General features: G+C 47.5%; 1 protein-coding gene across 1 annotated transcript; it reads left to right on the forward strand.

Moving 5' to 3' along the window:
- Positions 1 to 1,102: 1,102 nt before the first annotated feature.
- Positions 1,103 to 22,817, forward strand: gucy2cb (guanylate cyclase 2Cb). Its single transcript, XM_060037091.1, has 27 exons — positions 1,103 to 1,566; positions 2,684 to 2,796; positions 3,548 to 3,615; positions 3,805 to 4,020; positions 4,301 to 4,422; positions 4,726 to 4,828; positions 5,192 to 5,309; positions 5,590 to 5,728; positions 6,117 to 6,199; positions 9,352 to 9,460; positions 9,781 to 9,862; positions 10,395 to 10,497; positions 10,648 to 10,707; positions 11,024 to 11,095; positions 11,245 to 11,349; positions 11,650 to 11,736; positions 12,363 to 12,495; positions 13,267 to 13,404; positions 17,067 to 17,155; positions 17,562 to 17,653; positions 18,100 to 18,258; positions 18,628 to 18,820; positions 19,671 to 19,845; positions 20,091 to 20,189; positions 20,431 to 20,525; positions 20,853 to 20,929; positions 21,715 to 22,817. The coding sequence occupies exons 1-27, from the start codon at positions 1,368 to 1,370 to the stop codon at positions 21,908 to 21,910; spliced, it is 3,225 nt and encodes a 1,074-aa protein (XP_059893074.1). The 5' UTR covers positions 1,103 to 1,367; the 3' UTR covers positions 21,911 to 22,817.
- Positions 22,818 to 23,258: the final 441 nt, after the last annotated feature.

Genomic DNA, 23,258 nt, shown 5'->3' on the forward strand with positions numbered 1-23,258 from the left:
AGCCCCTACGTGCCCCGAAGTCACGTTGGCTATACCTGTCTTCTAAGTTACAAAACAGTAATAGATTACAACGACGTGTTTGGATGATACCTTGAACAGTAAATAAACAATAAAAGGGAAATAAGATCAGATAATGCCATTTTCAAAATACTTTTGATTAATTTCATTCTCTACAGCCTGCGTAAGTCTGCGTACATTGATGTGTGTTGACGTTCTTATCTGCATACACGATAGGATCCTGTTGGTCGGGGGTTGTTCTTGGGTCAATATGACCCCACATCACACAACGCTCTATCAGTTCACAATAGAAAAAAATCATAAATCGGTGTGTTTACCTCCTTTATGACCCATGTGACATTTGACTGATGTTGTTACCCTGCACTTCTCTGTTTTTGACAATTAGCCTACGCTGTCTTCCTGATTAATACTTTCTAAAGTCACACACCAGCAAACACACACACACACACACACACACACACACACACACACACACACACACACACACACACACACACACACACACACACACACACACACACACACACACACACACATTGCTTAACTTTATCTAGCTTCACCTTCACCTGCTCCAAGTGACTGCAGACCCTGCCTGTCCCGTTTTATTGGGCCTGCTATCTAGATCAGCACACAAGAAACACATCTCTCGAATTTCCAAGAATTGTTTGGTGTATGTGTGTGTGTGTGTGTGTGTGTGTGTGTGTGTGTGTGTGTGTGTGTGTGTGTGTATGTGTGTGTGTGTGTGTGTGTGTGTGTGTGTGTGTGTGTGTGTGTGTGTGTGTGTGTGTGTGTGTGTGTGTGTGTGTGTGTGTGTGTGCGTGTGTGATCCTTAATTTCATTCATTTAAGATATGTGTGCTTTTAGTTTTTTCCCTTTCTATCTTTTTTACACCTGTTGTCTCAGTAAAAGATCTTCTTTGGATTATAATGGGTGACTTTATTGGGCTTTTGACTCAAAACCCCACCTTGACGGTGCGCTCTTTGTGCTAATGCTGGTTGTACATTAACGACAACCTGCAGTAAGAGAGATACAAACCAGACAGGAAGGCAGTTGTAAGCCTACGTGTGAAGGGCCAACAGCTCCGTGGATTAGGGGCCTACTCAAGAATACCAAGACCAAGACTACACGACTCTTGAATACTCCTTGTGTATATCTAAAACTCACAGTATATACGATCAAACTTTTATTTTGACAGCGGATAACATTCTACCTTGGACCACATGTAATCCCAATGAAACGTCTATTGATGGATATTTACCATTATCGTCAGATGCGTAGGCCTATATCTAAGGAAGACACCGATGGATGTGAGTTTTCTCCAGGAGGGCAATAGGGCTGAATAACTCAAAATGGACGTACGTTTGTGTCTCATAATGTCTACATTGAATCTGGTGTTTGGTGACAGTCAGAAGATTCAACATTGTAAGAATGGGAGCTTGATCAACGTGGTCTTGCTGAACGACAACGAGTCTCCCTGGAGTATGAAGTTTGTGAAGGGGAAAGTGTTAGAGGCAATTGAGCTAAATTCCCGAATCAACGCTGCGGCTGGTAAGTGATTTTATAGCCCTGTCAAGCATGGGCCTATTCCTTATACTTAACATATCTAAAACAATTAATTGTGATATTTATCCATTAGTCATTGACGAAAAATTGGAACATAATACTACTACTAATAATAATTCACTATATTTATATAGCGCTTTTCAATGACCCAAAGCCGCTTACAGTGCAGGGGGGGACCTAACTCACCACCACATATTAGAAAACATTTTATATTGCCATTACTCTGCACTGCACCTGTATACGCGAATGTGTGTGTGTGTGTGTGTGTGTGTGTGTGTGTGTGTGTGTGTGTGTGTGTGTGTGTGTGTGTGTGTGTGTGTGTGTGTGCACACGTAAATATGGAGTCGAAGTACATAGAGAAAACATCACAATATATAGCTTATTTTGATTTAAAACAAAAAAGCCCGAAAGAAACAGGGATCTCCCATGCTCTCTCATGCAATCCCTTCCATTTTTGAATAACAACCTCATAAAGCAACTTTTGTCAAATAGCGTCAAATAGCTGGAGTGCACTACTGCCCTCTAGTGGCAAGAGATCCATGAATGCTGCTTGAGAGAGAGAGAGAGAGAGAGAGAGAGAGAGAGAGAGAGAGAGAGAGAGAGAGAGAGAGAGAGAGAGAGAGAGAGAGAGAGAGAGAGAGAGAGAGAGAGAGAGAGAGAGAGAGAGAGAGAGAGAGAGAGAGAGAGAGAGAGGATTATTTCAATTGAAGGGTTGACATATTCACAATTAATGACAAAGAACACACGTAACTTACAACACACACAATGAGCTAGGTAAAGAGGCAGCACACAAATAATATAAATACAACAACTACTATACTAGACACAAATTTACTTTGCACTTCCAGGAAAAATATTACTATCTATTTGTAAATTCAAGCATAACATTAGCAATTAATAACACATAACCTATAATATTTAAGTCTGTATGTCTGTCTGTCTCTCTGTGTCCATTTTTGTGTCTGTGTCTGTCTGTATTTCTATTCTGCTATCTATCCATCATACGCCAGAGAGGGCTGGATAGTTAAATATGGTCTTATTTAATGTTTAAAATATTTGAATAACTTCCTGTGCTCTGTTCTGTCTGTTGTGCCACCATTAGACGTGAGCCAGAACGTCACAGCCCTCTTCAGTCCCTTCGACTCGAGACTCTACCGTATGAAAGGATGTGGCAGCAGCACGTGTAGGGGTGTGGAGGCCGTGAAGAGACTCAACGTGAGTGATCCCCACAGCCTGGAGGCCCTCCAGCTCTGTTTAGCTACACGGATCAGTCTGCACCTCCCGCTGCCCATCTCCTGAATTACAATGTTGTCCTGGGCCAATCAGGGCAAACTGGCAAAACTGGCACGGCAGAAAAGACACAAAACCTTAAGAGTTTATGAGTTTATGAGTAGGTACGAGCAACATTTCTCGCTGGAAAAAAACGTTTTCATTGTTTGGAACTGCGCATTGTGATGGCTCCACATATTTTGTTACACCGATTGGCTAAAGGACTTTGCCCATCAAGGCAGGTACTCCCGCTCACTGAAAGCAATGTGGGCGGGCAATTGATTGTTGACTATAATAATATCACAGACAATTGTGAGTTGAGTTGGTATCAGCGGTCCACTCAGCCATCGGTGTATTAATGGGTGAAGGTCATTGTGAAGCTTTTGAGTGTTTGAGTGCCCCTTGTTAGAGAACTCCACTCTAAATACAGTCCATTTCACAGTTGCGTAAAAACATTATGGTTTACTTAAAAGAATGGGGTAACATAGTCTAGTGCAAAATATCAACTCTCTGTTGGACTTGCCGTGCTGTGAGCGCACAGGGTGTCAGACAGTCATTACGCAGGTTTCTTATGTGTATGTGAACTGATTGCTTCTGACATCCTGCCACAGTAAACACCTGATCTGGTACATCCCTGCCCTGTTCCACTGCTCAGCCCATCAGGTCTGAGTGATTCTGTCTGGCTCTTCTTCCACAGGACTCAGGGGAGGTGGGGTGTGCCATACTGGGCCCCTCGTGCAACTTTGCCGTCTTCCAGATGGTGGAGTAAGTGGTTCCCTCTGCCCTCCATTCTTGTCCTCCTGTTTCTCCACGTTGCTCCTGCCACCTTTCTGACTCTCTCCAACCTCCCCATCCTCCCACCCCCTTACCTCCCCCCCTGCACCCTGTGACCCCCATCGACCTGTTGTTTCTCCGTGGTCCCATGGCTCTCTGGGTGTGCTCCCCCCCTGCCAGCACGGAGAGCGGTCTGCAGCTCAGCATGCCCATTATCTCGGCGGGGGGGTTCAGCTTGTCCTGCGACAACAAGCCCAACTTGCAACGGGTCCTGCCGCCGGCGCGCAAGGTGTCCAACTTCTTCACCCATTTCTGGAAGTTCAACCACAAGGTGAAGCCCTTGTGGGACTCCGCCTACGTCTACAAGAAGAAGGTCAACACCGAGGACTGCTTCTGGTGAGCGGGTTTGGATTTAACCGCCTGGTGACAGGGGGATTAGGGGCTGGGTTTGTCTGTCTGTCTGTCTGTCTGTCTGTCTGTCTGTCTGTCTGTCTGTCTGTCTGTCTGTCCGTCCGCCCATCTGTCTATCATATGTATGGGATGGCTGAATCTATACTTCAAAGAGCCTACCTGTAGACCTCCTTTAGCCACATCGCCCGAGCTGCTCATTAACGGAGCCTAAGGGCGTCCGCTGAACGGGTCTGTAGTAAAACCGTTCCTCACACCTTGTGTTCAGGTATATAGGCGCCCTGGAGGCCAACATAGCAGATTTCTTTAGAGAGGTTCACCTTCATGTTCTTCGTGAGCCGTGGGAGCTCCAATCAACGCTGCGCAACCCCCAGAACCGGACCAGCAACCGTGAGTCTGCCATGTTGCTCTGTGGAGATATTTGACCCAATGAATCCAACATAAATAGATATAAGATATTTGCATTGTTGTTGCCGCCTGAAGTTAGCAGGAGCGTTTCCCCGTCGTCGCTTAATCCCGATTTAAACACAAAACGAATGCAGCAGCATTGAGCGATTCGCCTGCAGGACAGAGCCGTGGGACGCGTTCATCCCCTCCCATCACACCCATCACTTGAGTCTGCTCCATGTAAACATCGACCTACGTTCAGCTCTGTTCAACTACCTCTCGCTGTCACTTCTGATTGGATGGCAGTGTTCATCGCGTGCGGATCCCCGGCTGACATGCAGGAGATGAAGAACAACACGGCGGAGGCCAACAGCAAAGACATCCTCTTCTTGCTGATCGACCTTTACAAGTCAGTCCCTCTTCTCCCCCTCTTTCCCTGGCTCTGTTTCCTCCCTCCTTTCAGCCTGTCCTCCCCCACTTTCTACTTTGATAAACAGACAACACTGATGTACACAACTGACGCACGCAAGCACACACACACACACACACACGCACACGCACACGCACACGCACACACACACACACACACACTCACGCGCGTTCACAAACTCACTCACACTCAGAAGGCAAGAAGTGGCAAGCTACAGCCTGCCAAGGTCGAGGGCTTCATGTTAGGCACAGTCCGAGGCAAAGAGGCGCACGCACGCGACGGTGTGCGTGCGGCTGCTAGGTGTCCCCTAACGCTGTGTCCCTGGGTCTCCTGGTTCACCAGTGATGAGTATTACAGAAACGCCACGTCCCTGCCCTTCATGGAGAACGTGCTGGTGCTGACCATGCCGGACGTCAGGCACTACAAAGTGGACATGGACCTGAGCGACAACACCACGGTGGTGAGAGCAGCAATGTTTAACATCCAGATGGGTTCGTTGATGAGCGCACTGTTTCACTGTGTGCGGAAATGTATGGGGAAATGTTTTTCAAAGCACATGCAAACTTGACCTATTTTGTTAAAATAGCATTCTCTGACTGATTCATTGGTGTTATATGTGAGGAAATGTACTAGTAAATGTTTAGTTTTTAATTATTTATCTATTTATCATTTTCTTATCTTTTTTGGTGTAATGACGGTTGTGATTTGACATTGAATCTGTGCCTTTCTTTTCTGTCCAGATGAATGACTACATGGCAGCTTATCATGACTCAGTGCTCCTCGTCGGGGAAGTGATGAGGAAGATCTGGGGAGAACTTGGAGAAGGCAGTGACATGCAGTCCATCAATCACAGCTACTTCAGGAACATCACCTTTAATGGTAAGAATATGGACAATACAAGAAATAATAGATTGGTAAAATTCATGTTTTGTATCAAGACACCAATAACATTACCCTCCCCAAAAATAACATAGAATATTTTAACTGATACAGCGATATAAGCATTCAAGTGAAAATTAAGACAGTTGCATAGATGTAATGGACTTCAACAAATCATGTCAAATTCTAATTACGTACTTTGTATCATTTTATGAGATATTTAAATGCATAAATACAGAAAAAACGGAAACCACTTCCCATGATTGGAGACATTCTACATTGGGCTTTAATTGGTCATTGCTGAGGGCAAGGGTCAAGTGGAGGCGCTATATGGCCCATTGTGCTGCTAGTGGTTTGTTGTTGTTGATCTCCTGCCTCACCTGTCCAGGTATTGGTGGGACCTACAAGCTTGACGAGCATGGAGACAGGGATGTGAACTTCTCGGTCATTTACACCACCGAAACCAAAAAGGTAACTCATCTGATGATCTGTAATATTCAGATAATAATAACTCTTATTTTATTATGTATAGGCATAATACCAGAGGTGTGATAGTGGGGGCGAGCGCAGGTGTATGTTGTCGCGTTACGGTGGCCACTGGCACGGCTAAAGACCCATAGGTAGCTTTATGAGCCTCTGCTCTCTTCGTCCCTATAATAATAATAATAATAATAATAGATTCAATTTATATAGCGCTTTTCACGTACTCAAAGCGCTTTACATAGGGGCACAAAAATAGATAAACAAAAAAAAAAGTTGATGGGGCTAGGGATAGTGAGTGATCTAGGGGTAGGCAGAGGAGAAGAGATGAGTCTTGAGGCGGGACTGGAAGATGGTGAGGGACTCAGAGTCACGAATATGTTGGGGGAGGGAGTTCCAGAGCCTGGGAGATGTCCTGGAGAAGGCTCTGTCACCTAGGCTGTGGAGTTTTGATGTGTGGGTGGAGAGGAGACCGGCTGAGGAGGATCTGAGGGCCCGGGGGGGTTGGTAGAGGGAGAGAAGATCAGAGAGATATGGGGGGGCCAAATGGTGGAGGGCTTTGTAAGTGAGGACCAGGAGTTTGTAGTGGATCCGATGTGAGATGGGGAGCCAGTGGAGATTCTTGAGGACTGGGGTGATGTGGTGCCACGCTTTAGTATGAGTGAGGAGACGGGCTGCTGCATTCTGGACCAGTTGGAGTCTGTTGATGGAGGTGGTGGAGATGCCGGCGAGGAGTGAATTGCAATAATCAAGGCGGGAGGAGATGAAGGCATGGATGAGTCTTTCTGCAGCGTGGGGTGTGAGGGAGGATCTGATCTTTGCAATATTACGGAGGTGATAGAAGGAGGTTTTGACAGTGTGGCGGATGTGGGATTCAAGGGAGAGGTTGGAATCAAAGATTACGCCAAGGTTGCGGGCCTGGGGGGAGGGGGAGACCGTGGTGCCGTCGATAGTGAGTGTGGGGGGGTTTGCAAGTTTACTGAGGGTGGATTTGGAGCCAATGAGGAGGAGTTCAGTTTTGTTGCTGTTAAGTTTCAGGAAGTTATTTTGCATCCAGAGAGTGAGTGAAGACAGGCAGGTTTCAATGTGGGAGAGGGGGGGGTTGTGGGGGGATTTGGTGCTGAGGTAAATCTGGGTGTCGTCGGCGTAGCAGTGGTAGTCCATGGAGAAATGGCGGAGTAATTGACCAAGGGGGAGGAGGTAGATGATGAAGAGGAGGGGGCCAAGTACAGAACCTTGGGGAACACCTTGTGTGACGGTGGCTGTGGCAGATGTGTGGTTGTGGAGGGAGATGAAGTGAGATCTGTCGGAGAGGTAGGAGTGAAGCCAGCTAAGTGCAGTTCCTTCGATTCCGAGGTTGCTGATTCTGGTGAGCAGGATGGTGTGGTTTACAGTATCGAAGGCTGCACTCAGATCAAGGAGGATGAGGAAGTTGAGGGAACCAGAGTCGGCAGAGATGAGGAGGTCATTGAGGACTTTGAGGAGAGCGGTTTCTGTGCTGTGGAGGGGGCGGAAGCCAGATTGGAGGGATTCAAAAAGGTTATTGGCGTGGAGATGGGATTGGAGTTGTGTGGTGACGATGCGTTCAAGGGTTTTGGAGAGGAAGGAGAGGTTGGAGATTGGGCGGTAGTTACTGAGGGAGGAGGGGTCGAGACCAGGTTTCTTGAGGGTGGGGGTGACAGCAGCAGATTTGAAGGCAGAGGGGACAGTTCCATGGGACAGTGAGGAGTTGAAGAGCTTAGTGAGGTAAGGGCAGAGAACGGGGAGGCAGGACTTGAGCAGGGGAGTGGGGAGGGGATCGAGGGAGCAGGTAGTAGGTTTGGAGGAGCCTATAAGTTTGGAGAGTGCAGGAGGGGTAATCAGGTCAAAGTGGGTGAGACGGCAATGGGGAGGAGGTGTTGGGAGGTCCAGAGAGATGGGTAGGGGAGAGGCCATTGAGTGTGCAGGGGGGTTATGTACAGGGAATAGTGAATGGTTGATTGCAGTGATTTTGTCGGCGAAGAACTGGAGGAATGAGTTGCAGAGATCTGGGGTGGAGGTGGAGAGGGCGCTGGTCCGCGGTTTGAGGAGGTTGCTCACTGTGGAGAAGAGGGTGCTGGGGTTTTGACAGGGGTCAGAAAAGATGGCGGAGAGGTATGCAGACTTGGCGGCGGTGAGGGCGTCTTTGTAGGCAGTGAGGTGGAGTTTGTAGGCTTGATGGTGGACCGTGAGTGAGGTTTTTTTGGAGAGTCGTTCGAGTTGGCGGCCGGTTTGTTTCAATTTGCGGAGTGCAGGTGTAAACCAGGGTGAGGAGGTATTAAAGGAGACAGTTTTGGCTTTGAGGGGGACCAGAGTGTTGAGGGAGGAAGACAGGGTAGCATTAAGGTGGTTTGTGAGCTCATCAGGTGAGATGAGGGTTGAGTCGAGGGGGAGGGTGGAGGAGAGCAGGTCAGAGAGATGGTGGGGGTCGATGGATTTTAGGTTACGGAAGGTGATTTCTCTAAGGGGGCGGGGGCGGGAGATGGGGGAGAGGATGGAGAACCGTAAAAGGTTGTGATCAGAGAGGGGAAAGGGGCATGGCCGGAGGTCAAGTACAGGGAGATTAATGGAGCAGACAAGGTCAAGGATGTGTCCTTTGTCATGGGTGGGGGAGGTGACATGTTGGGCGAGAGAGAAATTTTCCAATAAAGTGGTGAATTCAAATGAGAGCTTGCAAGTGGGGGAGTCCATGTGGATATTAAAATCACCAAGTAACAGCAGACGTGGAGAGAGGGTTGATGCTAGTGTGAGGAGTTCAGTGAAGTCAGAGAGGAATGAGGGATGAGGTTTGGGTGGCCGGTAGATGAGGATAACTGTTGTGGCGGAGGGGGCTTTGAAAGCAATGAATTCAAAGGATGATATTACTAAAGGGAGGGTGAGTTCTTTAATCAAATAGGTCCCTTTATGTATGACGGCGAGACCACCTCCACGGCGAGAGGGGCGGGGTTTGGCGATGTAGCTGAAACCAGGGGGAGATGCTTGGTTGAGGGAGAAAAATTCATTGGGTTGTTGCCAGGTTTCAGTAAGTAGAAGTCACCTATTAGCCTATTAAAAGTCATTGTGAAATCTTTGTGCTTTGACGTCATGAACGTTTATGAGCATGTTGTCATGTGATTTTTTTTTAGTATGGAACCTTATTCGCGTTCAACACGATGTACAATACCACCAAGCTGAACACTTCAAACCCAACTTTTATCTGGGGGAATAAACTTCCGTACGCTACGCCATACCGGGGTATGTGTTCGCACGCACGCACGCACGCACGCACGCACGCACCTGATCATTAGAAGATCAAACTCCAGACAGATAAGTGTTTTTATGGCCTAAAAATGGAGCAATGATATGTCGGTGTCACAAATGGACACATAAGATTTAATAAATGAGGTTACTTCTTTCTTGAAATTTTTATTTTCTGTCGGGACTTTAATGTTTTCTTATTTAATCTCAGGTCGGATTCCCTGTACTTCGTGTCTCCCCTGTCCCCTAGCAACAACTAAACAGATTATCATTTTTTTCTTCTTCCTCTTCTCCTCTCTGGCTGTCGACCCCCCCAGTAATGAGTACTAATGGCATCATCGTCATCGTTCTGTCGGTTACCGTGGTAGTGGTGGCAACCATTGCCTTCATCTTCTACAGGTTAGCAACAGCCAATTGAAATAGGTCAAGTCAATGAGGTCAAGAAGAGCAATGCGGGTGTGAGTCATCGCAGTGCTATTGGCTGATAAGATAACCCTAATGATGATGATGAAACAGCATGTTTACATGAACACTACTCAGCCAACCAGATAAAGACAGTCACTGGAATTATTTCGTTACTCACGTTAGTTCCATAAAGCGAGTTGATTTATCCCCAGAACACACTACTAATAAGCAATCATTATTGTAGTTCACCACTATTCAACTTCCGATTAGGACACTTTCACTGAAATTATTGTCAATGTTAACACGGTAAATAGTGTATCCATACCTTAACGGGCGTATTGCCTTACTCTGATTAATCAGCCTTAAGTTAACCAATGTGGGAATAGGTTAGTTGGGTTAGAGGGGTTAGTTATCAATGGTGTGTGTGTGTGTGTGTGTGTGTGTGTGTGTGTGTGTGTGTGTGTGTGTGTGTGTGTGTGTGTGTGTGTGTGTGTGTGTGTGTGTGTGTGTGTGTGTGTGTGTTCAGGCAGAACCGACGGGAGCGTCGGACCAGGAAGAGGTGGTCCCACATCCCGTCCGACCGCATCACACTGATGGAGCAGAAGGAGCACAACGTTATCTCCCTCAAGGTCAGAGGTCAAAGGGTCACGGGGTCAGGGGGTCCCTGAAGTAAAAGAGAGAGGAGATCCACAAAAATATATAAGAATGAGGAGGGTGCACGGCCCACAGGAGTAAAAGTGAGCATGACTATTATATTTTCATATTTTCTGCCCGTTTAGATCGACGATGAGAGGAAAGAGACGAATTACAAGATCCGTTGTGGACGCTACGACAAAAAGGTTATTATCTTTATGGCTATTTTATTATGAAACACAATTAGGTAAATGACACACACTTGAATGAATACATTAATGCAAAGGCAAATTAAGATGGAGTGATGATTCATTCATTAGTGGATCCAATGTGCAAATATGGGGCAGATTGTCTGTCACAACTTATGAAATAATTACTTGGCCTCATGTCAAAGAAAGCTAATTTGAGACACAAGTTACATACACCAAATTATTAATCGATTGTGTAATTGACAACTTCTGCCCTGTAAAGAATCAACGTTATTCAGCAAATGCAATTCTGATACCGTTGTCATGGGTCCAGGTTGTTATTCTAAAGGAGCTGAAGCACTCGGATGGGAACTTTGACGAGCCACAGAGAATTGAGCTGAACTCAGTAAGAGAGACACACACACACACACACACACACACACACACACACACACACACACACACACACACACACACACACACACACACACACACACACACACACACACACACACACACGTGTCCCAGGTGACAGTAATAATGTCTTCCCGCCAGATGCTGCTGATTGACTACTACAACCTGACCAAGTTCTACGGCACGGTGCAGCTGGAGCAGGGGGTGTTCGCCGTGCTGGAGTACGGAGAGAGGGGCTCCCTCAGGGTGAGCGGGGGTCCCACGGGCGCTGTTCGGCCCAGCCGTCCGACGCTCAGTTAGGAACCTCACTAATCAATAGAGACCGTCCGAGGCAGCCAATATTTGTGCCATTAATGTCATAAATGTATTTCTTTAATCGTATGCTGGGGAGAGATGATTACATGTATGGCATGAATGCACAACAGCATATCAAGACATTTTCATATTATTTTTTGTGAAAACTTTAGTTTAATGTCCTGCGAGAGACTCTCCTGTACTCTTACTGTACAGGAGAATTTGCCACTCATCATTGATCCGTCTCCTCAGTACGTGCTGAACGATAAGGTGTCCTACCCAGAAGGGACTTTCATGGACTGGGAGTTCAAGATCTCTGTGATGTACGACATCAGCAAGGTAACGGACGAACAGTTTTGATGGCAACAGAGAGTCGATTTTTTTTCACAGCTGAAGGCTGCGTGTGAATCTACGTCATATGGAAGTGTGTCATCGTGATCCCACGAGAGAGCCATAGGACATGTGTTCAGAGCGCAATGTAAATACGAGTAGTCCTGTCAGAGCTGAAAAAACCCTTATGTCACCACCAGCCTCTTTCACTGGACCGTACCAATCGTTGTATCATCGGATATATTATATGCTGTACACAACATTTAGTAATGTTATCTTATCAAAGATAAGATTACATTAAGCCCTAACTTGTGAATGAATTAATAGGAGCCAAGATTTAATTCTGAACAATCCTATCCCAAGAATCATTCTTTATTGTTATTCCTCCTGAAACAAAAACTTTATTATTAGGGTATTCTCTAGTAAAAGTAAAAGAAACAACCATTTGATGTAAAAAAAAAATATATTCTACATAAATAACAGGGTGTTAAAGTAATCAACATACACTTTAAAGTCCAAAGTATTTTATTTTGTATTTACCTAGTGTTCACATTCATGACAATCAAACCAAATGCAATGTGCTGTAAAACCCTGACTGCTCCGTGTCCTCAGTACGAGTCTTGCCTCCGTTGCAGGGGATGTCGTACCTCCACGCCAGCAACATACAGGTCCACGGACGCCTCAAGTCCACCAACTGTGTGGTGGACAACCGCATGGTGGTGAAGATCACCGACTTCGGCTGCAACACCATCCTCAGCCCCGGAAGAGGTGGGAGCCCCGTTGGAGCCCAATGGAAGAGAAGATGTGATTGTGATCGATACAATGATTGCGTTGGTATCAAAGATGTCGAGAGCTTTACACGGAGCAGGAAGTGACGTCAGGATGAGTGTGATGATGGGCGAGAGAAAGGGCAGGACTTCAGAGCATTGTTGGGTTTGGGCTTTATCCTTCTCCGTTACATGTTTAACATGTTGTTTAGTCAAAAGGCTCCATATTTAATCTCCCTGTCTTCCTTGTTGTTCTTCTGGTCACGTTCTTATTCTTCCTGCTCCGGGCACGGTTAACTGGCGTGCACCGCTACAAAGGAAGTAAGAGAAAGGGGAATTACAATTCATGACCCTGTCTCTGCCTTAGCAGGATGCATTGGAGGCTGTTGTTGGCATGGTTGCTTAAGATTCACCTGTCACCCGTCATGTCGTCTCCTCTTTTACCCCCTCCTCCTCCTCCTCCTCTTTCTCCTCCTCCTCCTCCTCCTCCTCCTCTTTCTCCTCCTCCTCCTCCTCCTCCTCCTCTTTCTCCTCCTCCTCCTCCTCCTCCTCCTCCCCCTCCCCCTCCTCCTCCTCCTCTTTCTCCTCCTCCTCCTCCTCCTCCTCCTCTTTCTCCTCCTCCTCCTCCTCCTCCTCTTTCTCCTCCTCCTCCTCCTCCTCCTCCTCTTTCTCCTCCTCCTCCTCCTCCTCCTCTTTCTCCTCATCCTCCTCCTCCCCCCCCTCCTCCTCCTCCTCCTCTTCCTCCTCCCTGTGTGGCCCCGCACCCGGCCAGACCTGTGGACGGCCCCTGAGCACCTGCGGCAGGAGGGCATCTCCCAGAAGGGAGACGTCTACAGCTTCAGCATTATCGCCCAGGAGATCGTCCTCCGCAAGAGCACCTTCTATACAGAGCGCTGCTCTGACCGGGCAGGTCTCTCTCTCCCTCTCCCTCTCCCTCTCCCCCTCTCCCTCTCCCTCTCCCTCTCCCTCTCCCTCTCCCTCTCTGTCTGTCCGTCTCCCTCTCTGTCTGTCTGTCTGTCTGTCTGTCTGTCTGTCTGTCTGTCTGTCTGTCTGTCTGTCTGTCTGTCTGTCTGTCTGTCTGTCTGTCTGTCTGTCTGTCTGTCTGTCTGTCTGTCTGTCTGTCTGTCTGTCTGTCTGTCTGTCTGTCTGTCTGTCTGTCTGTCTGTCTGTCTGTCTGTCTGTCTGTCTGTCTGTCTGTCTGTCTGTCTGTCTGTCTGTCTGTCTGTCTGTCTGTCTGTCTGTCTGTCTGTCTGTCTGTCTGTCTGTCTGTCTGTCTGTCTGTCTGTCTGTCTGTCTGTCTGTCTGTCTGTCTGTCTGTCTGTCTGTCTGTCTGTCTGTCTGTCTGTCTGTCTGTCTGTCTGTCTGTCTGTCTGTCTGTCTGTCTGTCTGTCTGTCTGTCTGTCTGTCTGTCTGTCTGTCTGTCTGTCTGTCTGTCTGTCTGTCTGTCTGTCTGTCTGTCTGTCTGTCTGTCTGTCTGTCTGTCTGTCTGTCTGTCTGTCTGTCTGTCTGTCTGTCTGTCTGTCTGTCTGTCTGTCTGTCTGTCTGTCTGTCTGTCTGTCTGTCTGTCTGTCTGTCTGTCTGTCTGTCTGTCTGTCTGTCTGTCTGTCTGTCTGTCTGTCTGTCTGTCTGTCTGTCTGTCTGTCTGTCTGTCTGTCTGTCTGTCTGTCTGTCTGTCTGTCTGTCTGTCTGTCTGTCTGTCTGTCTGTCTGTCTGTCTGTCTGTCTGTCTGTCTGTCTGTCTGTCTGTCTGTCTGTCTGTCTGTCTGTCTGTCTGTCTGTCTGTCTGTCTGTCTGTCTGTCTGTCTGTCTGTCTGTCTGTCTGTCTGTCTGTCTGTCTGTCTGTCTGTCTGTCTGTCTGTCTGTCTGTCTGTCTGTCTGTCTGTCTGTCTGTCTGTCTGTCTGTCTGTCTGTCTGTCTGTCTGTCTGTCTGTCTGTCTGTCTGTCTGTCTGTCTGTCTGTCTGTCTGTCTGTCTGTCTGTCTGTCTGTCTGTCTGTCTGTCTGTCTGTCTGTCTGTCTGTCTGTCTGTCTGTCTGTCTGTCTGTCTGTCTGTCTGTCTGTCTGTCTGTCTGTCTGTCTGTCTGTCTGTCTGTCTGTCTGTCTGTCTGTCTGTCTGTCTGTCTGTCTGTCTGTCTGTCTGTCTGTCTGTCTGTCTGTCTGTCTGTCTGTCTGTCTGTCTGTCTGTCTGTCTGTCTGTCTGTCTGTCTGTCTGTCTGTCTGTCTGTCTGTCTGTCTGTCTGTCTGTCTGTCTGTCTGTCTGTCTGTCTGTCTGTCTGTCTGTCTGTCTGTCTGTCTGTCTGTCTGTCTGTCTGTCTGTCTGTCTGTCTGTCTGTCTGTCTGTCTGTCTGTCTGTCTGTCTGTCTGTCTGTCTGTCTGTCTGTCTGTCTGTCTGTCTGTCTGTCTGTCTGTCTGTCTGTCTGTCTGTCTGTCTGTCTGTCTGTCTGTCTGTCTGTCTGTCTGTCTGTCTGTCTGTCTGTCTGTCTGTCTGTCTGTCTGTCTGTCTGTCTGTCTGTCTGTCTGTCTGTCTGTCTGTCTGTCTGTCTGTCTGTCTGTCTGTCTGTCTGTCTGTCTGTCTGTCTGTCTGTCTGTCTGTCTGTCTGTCTGTCTGTCTGTCTGTCTGTCTGTCTGTCTGTCTGTCTGTCTGTCTGTCTGTCTGTCTGTCTGTCTGTCTGTCTGTCTGTCTGTCTGTCTGTCTGTCTGTCTGTCTGTCTGTCTGTCTGTCTGTCTGTCTGTCTGTCTGTCTGTCTGTCTGTCTGTCTGTCTGTCTGTCTGTCTGTCTGTCTGTCTGTCTGTCTGTCTGTCTGTCTGTCTGTCTGTCTGTCTGTCTGTCTGTCTGTCTGTCTGTCTGTCTGTCTGTCTGTCTGTCTGTCTGTCTGTCTGTCTGTCTGTCTGTCTGTCTGTCTGTCTGTCTGTCTGTCTGTCTGTCTGTCTGTCTGTCTGTCTGTCTGTCTGTCTGTCTGTCTGTCTGTCTGTCTGTCTGTCTGTCTGTCTGTCTGTCTGTCTGTCTGTCTGTCTGTCTGTCTGTCTGTCTGTCTGTCTGTCTGTCTGTCTGTCTGTCTGTCTGTCTGTCTGTCTGTCTGTCTGTCTGTCTGTCTGTCTGTCTGTCTGTCTGTCTGTCTGTCTGTCTGTCTGTCTGTCTGTCTGTCTGTCTGTCTGTCTGTCTGTCTGTCTGTCTGTCTGTCTGTCTGTCTGTCTGTCTGTCTGTCTGTCTGTCTGTCTGTCTGTCTGTCTGTCTGTCTGTCTGTCTGTCTGTCTGTCTGTCTGTCTGTCTGTCTGTCTGTCTGTCTGTCTGTCTGTCTGTCTGTCTGTCTGTCTGTCTGTCTGTCTGTCTGTCTGTCTGTCTGTCTGTCTGTCTGTCTGTCTGTCTGTCTGTCTGTCTGTCTGTCTGTCTGTCTGTCTGTCTGTCTGTCTGTCTGTCTGTCTGTCTGTCTGTCTGTCTGTCTGTCTGTCTGTCTGTCTGTCTGTCTGTCTGTCTGTCTGTCTGTCTGTCTGTCTGTCTGTCTGTCTGTCTGTCTGTCTGTCTGTCTGTCTGTCTGTCTGTCTGTCTGTCTGTCTGTCTGTCTGTCTGTCTGTCTGTCTGTCTGTCTGTCTGTCTGTCTGTCTGTCTGTCTGTCTGTCTGTCTGTCTGTCTGTCTGTCTGTCTGTCTGTCTGTCTGTCTGTCTGTCTGTCTGTCTGTCTGTCTGTCTGTCTGTCTGTCTGTCTGTCTGTCTGTCTGTCTGTCTGTCTGTCTGTCTGTCTGTCTGTCTGTCTGTCTGTCTGTCTGTCTGTCTGTCTGTCTGTCTGTCTGTCTGTCTGTCTGTCTGTCTGTCTGTCTGTCTGTCTGTCTGTCTGTCTGTCTGTCTGTCTGTCTGTCTGTCTGTCTGTCTGTCTGTCTGTCTGTCTGTCTGTCTGTCTGTCTGTCTGTCTGTCTGTCTGTCTGTCTGTCTGTCTGTCTGTCTGTCTGTCTGTCTGTCTGTCTGTCTGTCTGTCTGTCTGTCTGTCTGTCTGTCTGTCTGTCTGTCTGTCTGTCTGTCTGTCTGTCTGTCTGTCTGTCTGTCTGTCTGTCTGTCTGTCTGTCTGTCTGTCTGTCTGTCTGTCTGTCTGTCTGTCTGTCTGTCTGTCTGTCTGTCTGTCTGTCTGTCTGTCTGTCTGTCTGTCTGTCTGTCTGTCTGTCTGTCTGTCTGTCTGTCTGTCTGTCTGTCTGTCTGTCTGTCTGTCTGTCTGTCTGTCTGTCTGTCTGTCTGTCTGTCTGTCTGTCTGTCTGTCTGTCTGTCTGTCTGTCTGTCTGTCTGTCTGTCTGTCTGTCTGTCTGTCTGTCTGTCTGTCTGTCTGTCTGTCTGTCTGTCTGTCTGTCTGTCTGTCTGTCTGTCTGTCTGTCTGTCTGTCTGTCTGTCTGTCTGTCTGTCTGTCTGTCTGTCTGTCTGTCTGTCTGTCTGTCTGTCTGTCTGTCTGTCTGTCTGTCTGTCTGTCTGTCTGTCTGTCTGTCTGTCTGTCTGTCTGCCTTCCTTCCTTCCTTTCCCTTTCTCAGCCAAGTCATAATTCTAATAACCTAATAATCCTATAACATAAGCGCTACTCCATGTGTGTCCTAACAGAGAAGTTGTCCAGGGTGCAGGATCCTGACAGCATCTCGTACTTCAGACCTGATCTAAATTTCGAAACTGCATCGGAAAAAGAACTAGAGGTGTGTGTGTGTGTGTGTGTGTGTGTGTGTACTTGTGTGTCACTCTGTATATATTTATGCTGTAACACTTAACAATAAGGATACAATAATAAACCATTAGCTAGTGCAGAAATAAGCATTATTATAATGCATTAACACAGGGGTTAGGGTCCCTAGCCTATTAAATAATGTATCAATTAGTAGCTTAGCTAACATGAACCCCATTACCTTCGTTAACTTGAACACAATTAGTTAACATGATCACCATTAGTAAATGATTACTAGACCATTAGTTAATTAATGGGTAATTAATGTACCCATACCCAGTTAAAGTATATGCCTGTGTGTGTGTGTGTGTGTGTGTGTGTGTGTGTGTGTGTGTGTGTGTGTGTGTGTGTGTGTGTATATGTCTGGCTCCATGTTGCAGGTATACCGGTTAATAAAAACCTGTTGGGAGGAGGATCCAGAGAAAAGACCAGATTTCAAAAAGGTTGAAAACTGTTTCGGGAAGATCTTCAGGTATATTCCAAGTCTATTTCATTAACTTAAACTTGCTGCAAATAGATCGACCATGATCGCTTTATCAGAATGAATCACTAAATCAAACGTGTTCCTTCTCTTCCCTTATCCTTCTGCTCTTTCCCCTCTCTCAATCTTCCAACCTCTGCTCTCCATCCCTCCTCCTCCCTCCCTCCTCCCTCCCTTCTCCCTCCCTCCTCCCTCCCTTCTCCCTCCCCTCCTCCCTCCCTTCTCCCTCCTCCCTCCCTTCTCCCTCCCTTCTCTCTCCCCTCCTCCCTCCCCTCCTCCCTCCCTTCTCCCTCCCCTCCCCTCCCTCCTCCCTCCCTTCTCCCTCCCTCCTCCCTCCCTTCCCTCCCTTCTCCCTCCCTCCTCCCTCCCTTCCCTCCCTTCTCCCTCCCCTCCCCTCCCTCCTCCCTCCTGTCTCCCCTGCTCCCTCCCTCCTGCAGTAACCTTCACAGCAAGGACAACGAGAGCTACATGGACAACCTGATCCGCCGGCTGCAGATGTACTCCAAGAACCTGGAGCTGCTGGTGGAGGAGAGGACGGCCCTCTACAAGGCAGAGCGCGACCGGGCCGACTGCCTCAACTACATGCTGCTCCCGGGGTGGGTTCAGGGCCAGGGGGTCCGTCCTCCCACCACCACTGTCCTGTGGACGTGACGGGGCAAGGGGGCGCTGTTGTTATAGTTTAAGTTTCTGTCATTGTTTGTAATTGAAGAGAAGCAAGCATTTATTAGAATGTCGACTGTGTCCTTGTGTCCGTCGGTATGTTTTGTCTGTCTGTCCATCCGTCTGTCTCTCCCTCTTCCGGTTTGTCTGTTGATCTTTCTTTCTGTCTCTTTGTCTATCTCTCCGTCCTTCTCTTACTGCTGTCTTTCTGTCTGTCTGTCTGTTTGTCTACATATGTCCCTTTCGTCCACCTGTCCATCCTTCTCTCTCTCCATCTCTCCCTCCACCCCTCCTCTCCTCTCCAGGCCGGTGGTGAAGAGTCTGAAGGAGACGGGGGTGGTGGAGCCGGAGCTGTACGACGAGGTGACGGTGTACTTCAGCGACGTGGTGGGCTTCACCACGCTGTGCCAGTACTCCACCCCCATGGAGGTGGTGGACATGCTCAGCGACATCTACAGGGGCTTCGACAGCGTGCTGGACCACCACGACGTCTACAAGGTAGCCTGGCCCCCCCCCGCCGCCCCGGGGCCTCTAGGCTGGGGGCCGCCATGTTGTACTCCACCAAACCACTGTCGTTACCTTGGTTACTGAGTGCTGAGTACAGATGTTTCACGTGTTATTCATTTGACATTTATTTTGCAACCATTGCCTTTTCATGAGGATTAACCTAGCGATGGTCAATGCTTGGTACTTATCTTTGGTAATATCTTTACTCTACCGACTTTGATATATATTGTTTCTCTGTCTTCTGACAAATGTACTTATGTAAGTCGTTATGGATAAAAGCGTCTGCTAAATGCACTAAATATAAATGTGATGAGACTCCAAAATGGGCAATTGTTGTGAAAAGTCTCTAATTGTTATAAGAGGTTTGGTATCAACTACATTTACAAACCTAACAACCCATGCAGTGGAAGTGTAAGGGCCCTATCTCGCATCCGGCGCAATTGACTCCCTACACTGACGCATGTGTCGTTGCTAGTTTGCAACTGGCGCAGAGCGTTCTTTTCAATATCAACTCGTCAGATGGAAATGCGCTCATGCCTCTTAAAGGGGATGGGAGATGGCACTCTCATTGGTTTATTGCACGTTACGCCCAAACCACACCTACGGGTAATTAGGCTACCTCAGACCAACCCTTTTTAGATTTGCGCCGGGCGCAAGAGTCATTTATGCGCCGGTAAAATAGCAACATCGCCATAGAACCGCCCACAAAGCTACTTGCGCTTGGCGCTTCTCGTTTCAGACCGTTAAAATTGGGCCCTAAACCACTTAGCATTGAGCTTCACTCACTCTTCAAATTCAAACCCCGTAACTAAACGGTCGCCGTGGTGACGGTGGTTGTCAGGTGGAGACCATCGGCGACGCCTACATGGTGGCGTCGGGGCTGCCCAGGCGCAACGGGAACCGGCACGCGGTGGACATCTGCCGCATGGCGCTGGACATCCTGGCCTTCATGGGCTCCTTCCAGCTCAGACACCTGCCCGGCATCCCCGTCTGGATACGCATCGGCGTGCACTCAGGTGAGGGGGGGCGGGGCAAGGCAGGGGAGCTGGGGGCGGGGCAGGGGAGCTGGGGGCGGGGCAGGGGAGCTGGGGGCGGGGCAGGGGACGTGTGTCTGGGCTTATGTGTGGAGTGATGTGCTCAGATGTTTTGTATTGGGATGTGACCGTTGTGTGTGCGTGTGTGTGTGTGTGTTTGTATGTGTGCGTGGGTGTGTGTGTGTGTGTGTGTGTGTGTGTGTGTGTGCGCGTGTGTGTGTGCGCAGGTTCGTGTGCAGCAGGAGTGGTGGGGATGAAGATGCCCCGGTATTGTTTATTTGGGGACACGGTGAACACCGCCTCCCGCATGGAGTCTACAGGACACCGTAAGCACCTTCATATAGATATAATATCTATCTATACTTACACACATACTACAGGGTACAATATGGAATCCACAGGGAGCTGGGCACACAATCATGTGTACAAGTATACCTCCGATGGACGGACAAGCGGACATCAGTCTGCTATTCTCGTAAACACTATGTACAGTATGTTTATACTACAGACGTCTGTGGATGCACGTCTTCCTATGTCTCCTCACTAAACGGAACGTGTGCCCCCCAGCCCTCAGGATCCACGTGAGCGAACCCACCGTCAAGATCCTGGGACGGACCGGCTGCCAGTTTGAGTTCGAGGCCAGAGGGGAGACCGTCCTCAAGGTACGGCTAAGCTTTCCTAACAGCTTGGGGGACATGCAGCTGCAGAGAGATATCGAGTGAGATAGAGGGCGATAGACATAGATAGACAGACATGCAGACAGAGAGAGAGAGAGCTGGAGAGATTGGTAGATAATTGATTGAACAAAGAGCAAGAATCGTATCTGCCAGGTATTATCTAAAATACAATGTCATAAACGAGTGTGTGTGTGTGTGTGTGTGTGTGTGTGTGTGTGTGTGTGTGTGTGTGTGTGTGTGTGTGTGTGTGTGTGTGTGTGTGTGTGTGTGTGTGTGTGTGTGTGTGTGTGTGTGTGTGTGTGTGTGTTAAAGGGTAAGGGCACAGAATCGACGTACTGGTTGACGGGCGAGAAGGGAGAGGATTATGACCTGCCGACACCTCCGACCACGTATGTCATCACTTCCTGTTCCTGCTCTCCTCATTTCTCAGTTCTCACACACACACACACACACACACACACACACACACACACACACACACACACACACACACACACACACACACACACACACACACAAACGTACAAATCATATATTATCAGAGTGCACGTGTGTAAAGAGTGCAGAGCATGTCACGTACTCACATGATAATCCAATCTATATTATTTTGGTCCGTTTGTTTCGGCCAGGCACTCAGATAATATATCTAATAGTAATAGATAACGACCGGATATAATTCCATCATGACGTGGGAAAATGTTTAACCTTTTAACTGTTGGGTTATAAACTTGGAACACTGGAACCATCGTCATTATCCTGTCAATGTTGGTTCTCTTTCCTTTAACTCTATGGACTACTACTACATTAATCTAAGAGGGAAGTAATCACTGATTCGATTTGACAGTGGGTGTATTTTTCCTCATCATTTCTAATCATTTTGACAAAACAGATAATTGCATTTAAAAAGTTACAAATGCTCTTTGGTTATGTTGTTCTATAGATTTAGCATTGTCTAATTTCTTTTGTATTGTTATTGTTTTTTCATATTTATGCTCTAAAGCTGTTGTATAGTTGTCGTATCGATGTTATATTGTCATATATGCTCTATTGTTGTCGTATAGTTGCCATATTCATGAAATATAGTTGTTAAATTGTCATATTTAGGTTGTTGTCATAGTGATGACGTGTTTTTGTCGTATTGGCGTTCTATAATGTTGACGTCTTGTTGCCGTAGTGAGAACTTCCAGCGGCTACGGCAGCACCTGGCCCAGATGATTCTAGAATGTGTGGAGCGGCGTTCCGTGGGCTCCATCAGGAAGAGGACGCCCCGGCCGCAGAGGCAGATAAAGATGGAGCAGGAAGGGGATCACTACCAGCCCGAGTACCTCCACCTGGCCACCGTGGAGAACACCCTGAGCACCTTCCTGTGAGCCCAACGCTACTGACCAACCCTGCACCTGACCCACCCTAACTAACCAACCCTAACTAGCTCACCTTAAGCGGAGCTGCCGTACCTCATCTCTGAACTGTATCTGACCGTACCAGTTTAAATGTGCGGCTAATCACACCACCAGGTGTGAGTGTGATTAGCCGTTTAGATTAGGTGTGTCCACCTAGATGTGTGCTGAATAGATCAGTCTACCAGCCTACCCAGTGGACTGTAGAAAACGTTGCTCATCTATGCGTCATAGATCTAGGTGGACACGCCCATTTGTGATGTCAGAAGAGGCCGATTTTTAAAAAGGCTTGTAGCACTCACACCTGGTGGTATAATGTCACCTTTAGATATCCACCTGATCGCACAAACCAAACCACACATACCCAGTCAGGTAAGGAGAATAACCTGTTTCAAGTTTGGCCCGCAATCCATAATAACATGTTATATAATATAACATATGAATCTAAATCTGACATGGTCATTATCATCTGTTCGATTAAGGTTCGAAGAGGTCATCTTGGCTCAATCCAACTGACCAGAACGTTTTCATCTAGTGCTTAGTCCAGCTAGACACCCAAGAATTCTCTCACTCAATACTGTGCATTTAGTATTATTTCTGTTACCTTTACTCTTTCATTAGAATATTTTAAGCTGTGTTGTCCTTTGGTATTCGAATATTTGCTAAATAAATGTGTTTTATTTTGCATGTAAATCATAAGGGCCAGTATAAAGTCTAATATATATATGTGGTAGAGACAAGCCTACTTGACGCTCGTGTGAAGTTCACAGAAAATTGTTGTAAAGAAACAAACGTAACCATTTCTACTTTATAAACAAAAGATAGGACAACTTTATTTTGTTGAGGGTGAAATTCACTTACAATAAATAATTTAACCTCACCCTGGGCATGTATTGTGGAGATCATTGTACATGGTATATTACATCAGTTGGTTTCATGAAGTGACACGGCGGTTACAGGAAGTGATGGATACAGAAAGTGACTTGTAACATTTAGCTTGAGGCGATTAAGAGTCCAACGTTAGCACTCTGTACAATCACATTGGGTGCATGGGCACGTCCTATTTTTGCAGTGTTCAAAGGGAAAAATCCAGCACAACATATTTATTAATTCCTTTATTTTGTATTTGCCTGACACAGCTCGCTCACTTAAGAGGCCACTGTGCAGTCGGCTTGATTAAAAAGGACAGCAGTTGTACATTTGAATTGGAACTAAAAAGACACGGAACAAAAGTACAGCAGAATCATCAGACATGGTGAATAATTCAATGTGGTTCCACTAGCTATACCGGTGAGTGGGCGGCGTTCCCTATACAGTGAAT

Source organism: Gadus macrocephalus, chromosome 18, assembly GCF_031168955.1.
Source record: "Gadus macrocephalus chromosome 18, ASM3116895v1".
NCBI classification, from domain to species: domain Eukaryota; kingdom Metazoa; phylum Chordata; class Actinopteri; order Gadiformes; family Gadidae; genus Gadus; species Gadus macrocephalus.